The sequence below is a fragment of the Trichechus manatus genome, unplaced genomic scaffold (assembly GCF_000243295.1).
Source record: "Trichechus manatus latirostris isolate Lorelei unplaced genomic scaffold, TriManLat1.0 scaffold00077, whole genome shotgun sequence".
Lineage (NCBI taxonomy): Eukaryota > Metazoa > Chordata > Mammalia > Sirenia > Trichechidae > Trichechus > Trichechus manatus.
In genome coordinates this window covers 7,049,539-7,061,231 of record NW_004444013.1, presented here as the reverse complement: position 1 = coordinate 7,061,231, position 11,693 = coordinate 7,049,539, and the positions used below count along the sequence as shown (strand labels likewise).

Sequence of the window (11,693 nt, the reverse complement as noted above, 5' to 3'; positions counted from 1 at the left end):
CATAAATTTTTAGGTTTTCCAAATTTTCTACAATAAATACGAATTAATTTTATCCTACAAAAGAAAATATCAAACCACATTCATTTTATAAAATCACACATTCAAAGAAAATATACTGAAGCTGGTTGGTCTCTAACCTGGGCGACTGCTTCACTTCCAAGTTCCTCGGAAGGATCTAGTCCCCTTCAGTCAGAGAGTGAAGGCCCAGAACCACCTCAAGATAGCACAGGCATGATGGCTTCCTCACACTAGGTCTCCTCAGCTAAGTCCTCCCACCCCCCCCTCCCCTCACATCCACCCAACCCAGCCTTCAGAATCTGGTTTTCTGGAGCTTATTTCCGCTCTAGCTATCATTTACCTCTTAAAACTAGCTCCCATCCAATTAATCAACCAATAAACCTTGAAGTGCCCACATTACGTGCAAGGTGCTGTGTCAGATGCTGAAGGATGGGGGTGGTATTAAAAAGTTCCAAATATGGTTCCAGACATTAAGACAACTACAGTCTAGTTCTAGACTCAAAAGATAAGCCCGTGGAGACCACAAAGTCTCCCGCACCTCAGAGGAGGAATGGCTCAGACTATGTGGCCTGGCTCAACCACCCCATCCCCCACAGGCGACCTTGAGCCCAGCCTTAAAAGATGGACAGAATGCAGACAGGAAAAGGGAAGAGAGACAGCAAACCAGGACAACTAAAACCATAAACCAGTTGTCATCGAGTTGACTCCAACTCATGGCAATCCCATGTATGCAAAGTAGAAGTGTGCTCCATAGGGTTTTCATGGCTGTGACCTTTCAGAAGCAGATTACCAATCACCAGGCCTTTCTTCTGAGGTGCCTCTGGGTAGATTCAAACCACTAACCTTTTGGTTTAGCAGCCAAGTGCTTAACCAGTTAGTAGCCCAGCTGGAGCTGAAAAGTGGTAGCTAAAAAACCTAAGGTAAACGCAAGCAGGTTCCGCAAGCAAGGCAGCCTGGCTGGAGGAGGGAGAATGTACTGGGCAAGAGTGAGAACATGGGAAAGGGCGTTGGAGCTGGCTGTGGAGGCCCCACGAGCTGGCCACCATGCTTGATCATGATTCTTAGGGAACAGGAAGCCACTGGAAAGTGTTGAGCCCTTTGGATGCGTGATTCTTACTCAGATAACTGGATCCATTATATGTTTAGGGGAACGGAGGAATGAGTGCACATAGGCAGGGAACGCTATAAAAAGGTTACTGCCACAACAACCGAAATGTCCATCAACAGACGAATGGATAAACAAAATGTGTATATTCATACAATGGAATATTTGCTGTTGTTGTTAGCTGCTGTTGAGCCAGTCCCAACTCATGGCAACCCCATGTGTTACACAGGAGAACTGCTCCATAGGGTTTTCTTGGCTGTAATCTTTATGGAAGCAGTTCACCAGGCCTTTATTCCATGGAGCCACCTGGTAGGTTTGAACTGCCAACCTTTAGGTTAGCAGCCGACTGCAAACTGCTTGTACCACCAGGGCTCCTTAGCAGAGTATCACTCAGTCATCAAGAGAAATGAGGTCCTGATTATCTGCCACTACACGGATGAACCTAGAAAACACTACAGTAAGTGAAATAAGTCAGTCACAAAAGGACAAATGTTATATGATGCCACTTATATGAAATAAGCAAATACACAGAAACCAAAGATTATTAGAGGTTACCAGGGGTGAGGAGGGAAGGAGGAGTTACCATTTAGGGGGCAGTGGGATTATGTTGTGGGAGAAAGATGTAACAGTCGGCTTCCATAGAGATCTGGAACCCTATGGGATCCATGAGTCAGTTTTTGATATGAGGTAGGTGCAGTGGGTTTGGTTGGTTTTGGAGGTTATGTCAATGATGGTGGAATAATTCGGGAAATGACACTGATAATGCTTGTACAACATGAAGAACATAATCAATGTCACGGAAATATACCTATAAAAGTTGAGGTGGCAAATATTTTTTATGTATATTTGTCCCACAATTTTAAAAAAAGGGAAGAAAGGTGACTGCTGCAACCCCTTAAGAGTAGGAAGTTAAGGGCCAGAGGCAGGGGTTAGCGTGGGAGCCTAGGAGAAAAAATGGAAGAACAGATGCAAGAGAGATTCTGAAGGGGGAAAAGATTCCTCTTTGTCTGCTATCTCCTCCTTTCCAGCATCTCCACTTTCTCTTTGAAGAAGCCTTCTTAGCTGGTATTAAAACAAAAAACAAACAAAAAATCCTGTAACTTTCTGAAAAGGCCCCATTTGGAACCTCAGCACTAGGAGTCTTAGCAGAGAGACCAGTTCTGAGAAACCTGGGCTCACTCACCAGCTGGCCAGTGTGTGACTCTCAGACACCCACAAAACCTGCTTCATGAGAGAGGGGTCACTGGGGACCGCTGTGCTCAAAGGTCAGGGGCCTGTGGCGCCCTCCCCACTCCTTTCTGCTTGGACCTCACCAGAGTCAACAGGAAAGGTTGGAGCAGCCTTTACAATGTGGCTCCACTTTGCAGCCAAGGGGCTGAAACCACAGGGGCCTGTCACTGCATCCCCAGTACCAGGCACAGGGGGGCTCTCCATTAATGCCCGAGGAATAAAGAACACTGAGGAATCCCCGGGTGGCGCAAATGGTTAACACACTTGGCTGCTAACTGAAAGGCTGGAGGTTCGAGTCCACCCAGAGGCACCCTGGAAGAAAGGCCTGGCGATCTACTTCCAAAAAAGCAGCCATTGAAAATCCCATGGACTACAGTTCTACTCTGGCACACATGGGGTTGCCATGAGTTGGAACTGATTTGACAGCAACTGTTTTTGTTGTTATTTAAAGACCAATAATGTCAGAGTTTTCTTCTCCTTCAGTAAGCAATGAGCAAAGCGAGAGGACAGGAGACGTCCTCATCCCATCTCCCTGGGCACTGGGACAGGCTCTCCTCCCTCACTCTACCCTCCCACTGTGGCCCAGTGCATCAATGAATGGGAGACTCATTACCAGAACCAAGCATGGGCAAAGGATGGAAGGTTAGGTGGCGGAAGGAACAAGAGCAGGGAGAGGGTAAAGAGAGGAGGGTCCTTTCCATTTCAGAACCTTCCCTGCTCTTTTCCTGCAGGCTGCATGTCACTACAAATTATACTTGGCAGCCAGGACGCTAACATCTGCCCCATCGCAGCCGGAAACCCTGGCTTGCCCAGGAAAACTCTCACCTGGTCTTCCTGCAGCTCCTCCTCAAAGCTGCCAGAAAACTCAGCCTGCCCACCCCACAGCCCCCAACCCAACGAGCCCCAAGTATGAGACGCCCCCATGCCAGGGAACTGCCTGAATGGCAGAAGAGCACCCAGAAACAAGACAGAGCCCCAGCCCGTGGAAGCAAACTCTAGGCTTCTTAGAAGTTCCCCACCCCCTCCAACCAACCAGCTTTGCTCCAACAGGTTTTCTGCATTGGCTCTGCTTGTTGTAGGATCATGGTACCCAGCCACAAGCTGGTTAGAGATACAACTTCTTGGGCCTGGCTCCAGGCCTACAGAGGCAGAGACTCGGTGTGGGGCTCAGAAGTATGTGTTTAACAAGCCCTCCAGGTGATTCTATGCACGCTAAAGACTGAGAAAGGCTAGTGCAGTGGGTAGGCACTGCATCTCTGGAGTCAGAATGCCCAGTATGAACACTCACTATGGGACCATGAGCATGTTACTTCTGGGTAATAACACCTACCCCACACCAAAAAAAAAACTCATTGCCGTTGAGTCGATTCTGACTCATGGAGACCTCATGTGTTACAGAGCAAAACTGCTCCATGGGGTTTTCTTGGCTGTAACACTGACAGAAACTAACAACAACAATCTTTATGGAAGCAAATTGCCAGGCCTTTCTTCCGTGGTGCCACAGGGTGGGTTTGAATCGCTAACCTTTAGGTTAGCAGCCAAGTGCAAATTGCTTGCTCCACCCAGGGATCTCCCTACCTCGTAGGGTTGCTGTAGACTGTATGAGTTAATATTTGTCTGGCACTTAGTAAACACCACATTGTTGTTGTTAGCTGCTGTCAAGTCTGCCCATGACTCACAGTGACCTCATGTGTTACAGCGTACAACCACTCCATAGGGTTTGCCTGGCTGTTATCTTTACTGAAGCAGTTTGCCAGGCCTTTCTTCTGTGGAGCTGCTGGGCCAATTCGAACCACAAACCTTTAAGTTAGCAGCCAACTGCAACCCGCTTGCACCACCAGCGTTCCTCATTATTAACTCGAGAGCCGGGGGTGCGGTTATATCACATTTAATTCTCCTAATTGAAATTAATATTAAAATAGCCTTCTCTTCCTGAGTGCAACCTAGTAGTGGGGGAACTCAATGATGCTTGCACTCTCTTTCTGGGGTCCTATGGGTACATCTATAGCAGGTAAAAAGACTCGCCCCATAAGCTTCTTATTCCTGCAGAAATTAACTGTGGGTTTTTGCTTCATTTTGTGCCTTAGTTTCTAGACCCTCAGAACAGCTTCAGCACAACCCCCAAGAGCTACACTGTGTGCAAGGGGTCAGAGTACTACAGTTTCCTGCTACAGATGCAGACGCAAGTTCAAGGCCTCCCACAGACACTTGTCGAATGGCATCCAGATGACCCAGGTATCCTAACAGGAGGCACTCGGACATCTGACCACCTCCCACCAGGAATTACCCAGAAAGGATCATCAGAGTGAGGGAAGAGAACAGTCTAGCTGTTGTCCTCCTCCCTGTCCCGGGCCAGTCTCACAGTCTAACTGCGATGAAGATGGTGGGGTCCCTTCCTCCTAGTACGGAACCTAACGCAGGTAGAAAGCTGTATCTGCAGCTCCACGTCTTAATTTTTTCCATCAAACTTAATGTTGTCAGTTGCCATGGCGACTATAATTAGAAGACCGGAGAGAGAGGTCTGGCCTTGTAGTCAAGAGCACAGGGTCTGTAGTCATCCAGACACGGGTTTCTGACTACAGACTTAACTAGCAGCAGGGCGCTGGGCAACTTAGTTAACCTCTCCAAATCTCATTTGCTTATTTCTAATTTGGGGCTGAGGAGCCCTGGTAGCACAGTGGTTACATGCTCAACTGCTAACCGAAAGGTTGGCGGTTTGAACTCAATCAGCTGCTCTGTGGGAGAAAGACGTGGAGATCTGCTCCCATAAAGATTACAGCCTAGAAAACCCTATGGGGCAACTCTACTCTGTCACATGGGGTCGCTGTGAGTCAAATCAAATCAACGGCACCTAACAACAACAAAGGGCTAGAATGGAATCTACCTGGATTGATGTGAACAATGGAATAATGCACTTGTAACAACTTTGCACACTGCCTGGTACAGTGCAAGAATTCTACTAATTATGATTATCATTATTTTTATTATGATTATCTGTAGTTCTGGAACTGCTGTGTGAGATTTAAGTTAGAAGCTCAGGAAGGGAGGAAGCAGCCTGTCGCAAATATATTGTATCTGCCTCGGATAACCACCACGTGGACCCTGAAGAACTGATGACTCCAGCAGGTAACACTCACTCTGACCTTGGGGACAGTGAGTCGCCGATGACCCATGAGTCCCCAGACCAGGTGTGAACAGGGCACATAAAAAGTCCCCCTCTTCTCCTGAAGCACGGAGGAAGACATTTTAGATGGGGCAGATTCTCACAATTGCCACTAATAGGATGCTCCACCTCGCTTTGCTACACGCTATAAAAACCTGCTTCCCAGCCCACTGCGAACTTTAACAATCTTCCCATGGCAGTTCCGGGCGAGAAACCGGGTATGTTTTTTAATAGCAGCCTCGCCAAAGCGGCGGGAAGGAAGGAGTTCTGCTTATAAACTGTGCAGCCCGCCTCATCGAGCGAAAACATATTCACGTAACTTACTACCGAAGCGCATTAGCTCCACGACCTGGGGCCCTAAATTTTCCCGTAGATTTTTAAGGACCCCATCCCCTATCCCCTGTACGTACCCTACCAAACGCTGCGCAGTAGAAGCTATTTCCTCCCTCGACCTCGGCCCAAGCTCCGGTCCCATTTCTGCGCTGGAGCTGGAGTCACGAGGAAGGATTTTGTGAGCCGCACGCGGAGCCGCAGGCAACTGTACTGACATGCTTCCACCATACAACCAAACTTACAGCTAGGGCACAGAAAAGCATCAGTTTTTTCTAGCAGCCCCGGGCTCCTGCCCGACACGGGGCAGAGAGAGGAAGAGGGCGCGCACAGAAGCCTCGAGGTGCCGCCGCGGCGCTGTCCCTCCCTCGACCCACCGGCTCCCGGGCACCAGGCTCAGGACTCCGGGCTTACTCGGTGCCCGGCCAGCCCGCACAAGCCCCGTGGGTGCCGGCGCGCGTCCTTACCATTCAGCTGCCGGTACACGATGTCCTCGAGCAGCGAAAGGCGCTTCAGGACGGCATCCTGGATGGGGCTGGCGCTGTGCGCGCTAAGGTTGGCCGCCTCAGCGCGCGGCCGAATCTCATGGAAGGCGTCTCCGCTGCGCACCGCGATGGGCCGGCACTTGGCCAGGAAGAGCACGAAGCCGGCCACTGCGATCAAGTTCAACACCAGGAGCACTTTGACTCTTCTCAGTGAAGCCATCAAACACGCCCGGCCGGCCCTCGCCCCGGACCCGCGCCCCTCGAGCTCCTGCGAGGCGCAGGGCAGCCAGGGGCCGTGCTAGCCTCACGCTCCGGCCAGACGGCGAGGAGAGCGGCCGCCCCGGCCGGGTGCGCGGGAGGCGGAGACGGCTAGAAAGACGGGGCGGTCGGAGGAGAGTGGAATCGCTCACATGGGAGCCCTCAGTCTGCAGAAACGCTCTCGAGATGCCTGCTTGGTCCCCTGTGCGCGGCCCTTCTAAGCGCCTCGACTTCTCGGCCAACGGCCGGGGGCCGGGGGTCCCTCCCCTGGCCCAGGGAACGTCTCGCCTCTGGGCTGTCAAGCGGGGCTGCGGTCGCAGCGGAAGCCCGGGCCCGGCGGGGGTTTGCCCGGGAGCCGCGGCGGGCGCGGCGCGCAGGTGTCGGGTTAGGGCTTGCCGCCTGCCCGCGGGGAACCGCGCCGCGTCTCGGGCCGCACTGCCAGCACCGTGGTCCGCAGGCGGCCGTCGCGACGTGCAGCCCGCGCTCTTCACCCTAGGACCCGCTCCTTGGGGGCGAGCGCCTTTGTTCCGCTCACCGGCCCGCTCCCTCACGCCTGGCGGAGGGAAAGCCCGCGCTGATTGCCCGCATTTTCGCGTCTCCGCAGTCACGCTCAAGTCTCAATTACTCTCCAAAGTGGGGGCAGCAGCAGGGGCGAGAGGAGGGGTAGAGTGCGACGTCCTCTCCGCCTCTTGCGCCTGGGGACACCCCACCCCGCCGCCAAACTCACCAGCGCGCTCAGAGCAGCCGGCTCCGGACACGTTCCAAGTCCAACACCACGCAGCAAGTCTGCGGGGCCTGCCTGGTACACTGGCCTGTCCCCGAGCGGGCGCGTCCGGAGGCCGGCCGGAAGGAGGAGTCGGACCTCAAAAGTCACAGCAGTTCTCTACCCCCTCCACCAACGTCGCGGGGAGCGCGGCAGGGAGGGACGCGCGCCGGCGCACCCTCCGTTCCCCAGAACAGGCAGCGCAGCTCATTCCGCTCCCTCAGGAGCCAAACGCCCAGTCTCCGAATACGCGAAAGCAGTGATTCCGCCGCTGCGGCACCGAAAGCCCGCACGCTCCAGGGAACGGAGAGCCCGTAGGGAACGCGCAGGTGGCGGCGGAGGGCGGGGCGCGGCCCGAGGGGACCGGCTGCAGCGCCAGCTCCTCCCCCGCCGCCCTTGGCCACCCCTCTCCCCGCGCCGCCGCCGCCCGCAGGCTGCCGGGCGCACACCTCCCCTGCGCGCCGGCTCGTGCGCGCACACCCGGAAAGGGCGGGGGCGGCTGGCGAGTAGGGGCCGGGAGGGCCGGGGGAAGTCAAGGCACATTGGCTGCTGCCGGGGCTGGAGGGACCCTTAGGTTCTCAGCGCTCCCCGAGCAGGCGGGCGCGATTGTTCCATCCTGGTTGGCGATGAAGACATCCCTTCTGTGAGCTCGCAGCCCAGCTTTGCATGGCCGTGAATGGCTAGAGGGAAAATCTGGCCTGGAGGCTCGGATTCTGTTACTTTGGGAGCAATTCTGTGCGGCAGCGGTCTGGGTGGGTTCTATCCGTGTGAAAATACTGGCCGTCCAGGTCACTGTTTATGCGCCCACCCACCTCTCTACGCATGTTATTATAAGAAGGGGGATTTGGCGACTGGATTTCCACGACCCCTTTCTGTTCCCAAAACGCAACAGCTCGAAATACTGGAATTCAAACTCCCTCCTCGATCTATTTGGTTCCTTGAGCCTAAAAAAGAAACGAGGCTGCCAACTAATAAAAATCAGACAGCAAAGCTAAGTGAATCTGATAGTCTCCACTTCACCATTTCCATCTCATGAAAGTTTTTCTTTTCCCTGCTGTTTTAATTCGTGATTTTTGCTGATTTGTTATTTTAAGTATTGATTTTTAATACTGTATAGAAAAATACATGAAAACATTCGGTGTTTTGGGTGCTGTAGAGTCAATTCCAATTCCTAGCAACCCCATGTGATACAGTAGAACTGCCGCATAGGGTTTCCTAGGCTTTAATTTACAGAAGCAGATCGCCAAGTTTTTCTCCCAGGACACTACTGGGTGGAATCAAACTGCCAACCTTTTTGGTTAGCACTCCCATACTCTCCGCACGAGTTCAACAGAATCCTTATGGTGTTTGCTTTGTGTAATCTATCAGAAAGTGGATATAAACAGTTAAATAAGAAAGGCACATCAAAAGTCACAAGGGACAGTTTTTAACCACAACTGTTGGGCAAGGGAGGTGTTAAAGGGGAAGGAAACTGGGTTACTGAGCCCTTATTACATGCAACACACTGGGCCGGATGCTGTACCCACGTTGTCTCTCTGACTGCTAGGTTGAGTTAGGTGTTGTTATACCCTGCTCCACATAAAAACTAGCCCAATTAACGAAAGCATCTGCAAAAATAATTTTTGGAAGTTCACTCAGCTGCAGGAAGCTTAAGTCTGGAGAAGCTGAGGCGTTGGTCTAGGGTCCCCAGCCAATAAGGGTCTAAACCCAGATGGGTCTGACTTCCAAGCATGTACATATTTGGGAGGGGGGCCAGGAAACAAAGCAGAGAAAAGGGCTTTTGAGTAATTAGGAAAAAATTTCTTAAGCAATAATCAACTTCCAGAGATTGTTCTCCCTCTAAAACCTCTAAGGAGTCCCTGGGTGGTGTAAATGGTTTGCAATCAACTGCTAACCTAAAGATTGGCAATTGGAACCCACCCAGTGGTGGCATGGAAGAAAGGCCTGGCAATCTGCCTCTGTAAAGATTACAGCTAAGAAAACTCTATAGAGCAGTTATACTCTGTAACATGTGAGGTTGCCATGAGTTGAATCAACTCAATATCAACGTGGGTTTTTTTGTTGTTGTTGTTGTTGTTTTTAATTTAAAGCCTCTAAGGAGTCCCTCGGTGATGCAAAGGGTTAATGCACTTGCTGCCAACCAAATGATTAAAGGTTTGAGTTCGTCCAGAGGTGCCTTGAAAGAATGGTCTGGCGATCTACTTCTGAAAAAAATCAGCCATTGCAAACCCTATGGAGCACAGTTCTACTCTGGTACACATGAGGTCACCATGACTCAGAGTTGACTCAATGACAACTGATTAAAGCCTCTAAAAAGGTCCCCAAACGAACTGATGGCTATCGTGTGTCTTGCAGGCTCCTCTCCCCTCAGCTTCAGCCTGCATCCTAGGACAGCTTCTGCATTCATAAACGATCCTGTAGACTCAGTAAGTGACCCACTGTCAGGACCAGGCCCTGAAACCTGTCATCACACAAAACTGTTCCATTCCTGCAGTCCTGCACAAAAACCTCACCCTCTGCATACCACTCTCTAGCTGTTTACCTCTCCCACTCTCTGCTCCAGCCAAGCATATTCTCCAGCCACCAGCAGTCTACAGTGGCCTACAATCCCTCTCTCTGCCCCAAGTATCCAGCCTTTCCATCTCCCCATGAGTTCCTTCTCTACCCTGCCTGGTCATTCATTGATTTCAAATGCACTTCCAGTAGAACCTGCAAATCATACACACTCATATTCATGTTCTCCCACTGCCCGCAGCCTAGCAATACCCAACTTGAATCAGTCCCACCATCTGCTTTCTCCACTCATGCACCGAGGAAAGAGAGTGCTCCCAGGTAAAACCACATCACTCCAGAGGCTTGGGGACATTACAAGTTGGTGGTGCCTAACTTTAGCCGGGCTCTTGATTCTGCTCAAAAACACTGTTCCATGTCTCTCAACACCTCCTCTCCCCAGAGATGCCCTGGGTAGACTTTGGGAGTTGTATCCTCAAACAAATAACAAAAAATTGTGTGTATATCCCTATGGACATTCTTCTGGGGAGAGGACCCATAACTTTCATCAGACTTTCAAAGTGACCAGCTACCCTAAAAATTTAAGGACCTGCCTGACACAACTTAGATATGCCATCTCCAGTGTTACAGCTCTTTCTGTCTCCTGGATCTAGGAGGTTCTCAATGCAGGGACCCCGGGTCCAAAGGACATGCTCCACTCCAGATTCTTCTTCTTGATGGTAGTGAGGTTCCCCCTCAACCTCCGTGGGATTGGTTCTTTTAAGACTAGTGGGATGGCAAAATTGACCAATCCCCTTGATAGGCCACAAGCACCTTATTTGCATAGTCCCAGCTAATCATTTTGTGGGAGTTAACAGACCATGGCTAGAAAGGCCCATATAAAAGCAACTCACTGCACCACAGGTTGCCATGAGTTGGAGTAAACTCATGGCAATTGATCTTTAGGCATATAGTGGGCACTCAATAAATATTGGTTATTATTGTGATTATTAAGATCACTAGGACTGAGAAAGGCAAGCATAGAAACCAGGGTCACTGGTCTTCATGCCTTGGACCAACCCCCCTCCTTGCCCATCCAAGGCCTTCTCCTCTGAGGACCATGATCCTCATAAGGCAGCAGCACAAACTTCCAAACTGGGGGAATAAAACAAATCACTGGGGTACAGGAAGAAAATACTAGAACTTCTGTGTACTGTTACCCAAAATAAGAAAGAAATGAAAATTTACTGATATTTCGTCTATGCAATGACAGCTGCATATGTACATAATTTCTAAACAACTATACATGCTCAGTGGGCATGGGTGCTTCACATCTTTTCCTGATAGGATTCACCATGGAACAGCAACTGAGCCTACTGGCAGAGCAGGGTGGCAGCCAGAGGGTTGCATTTTCACAAAAACGCTTCCTTTCTACTACTGGATCCTGTTATGGGTTAAATTGTGGCACTCCAAAATACGTGTTAGAATCCTAATTCCTATACCTGTGTATGTAATCATACTGAGGAGGAAGGTTTTCTTTGTTATGTTAGCAAGGTCATATCAGTGTAGGGTGTATCTTAAACTTAATTACTTTTTTGTTTTTTAACTTTGCTTTTATCATTTGTTTGTGTGTGTGTGTGTGTGTGTGTGTGTGTGTGTGTGTGCGTGTGTACATTTTAGGTTAAATTTTACAGAGCAAATTAGTTTCTCATTAAACAATTAATACACGAATTGTTTTGTGACATTGGTTGCCAGCCGGACCATGTGTCAACACTCTCCCCTTCTTGACCTCAAATTCCTCATTTCCATTCCTCCAGTTTTCCTGTCCCCTCCTGCCTTCCCCTCTGTGCT

The 11,693-nt window shown here is 50.6% G+C and overlaps 1 protein-coding gene across 2 annotated transcripts in view; it reads right to left on the bottom strand.

Annotated features, from left to right (window-relative positions):
- Nucleotides 1-6,804, bottom strand: part of GALNT17 (polypeptide N-acetylgalactosaminyltransferase 17) — a 628,291-nt gene extending 621,487 nt beyond the window's left edge. The window contains exon 1 of one of the 2 annotated variants that reach the window (XM_004380774.2): nucleotides 6,314-6,804. In XM_004380774.2, the coding sequence (XP_004380831.1) occupies nucleotides 6,314-6,551 (238 nt within the window). In that variant the 5' untranslated portion in view covers nucleotides 6,552-6,804. The remainder of the gene's footprint in view (nucleotides 1-6,313) is intronic. The other variant, XM_023735303.1, reaches the window with a different exon arrangement.
- Between the last annotated feature and the right edge of the window lie 4,889 nt (nucleotides 6,805-11,693).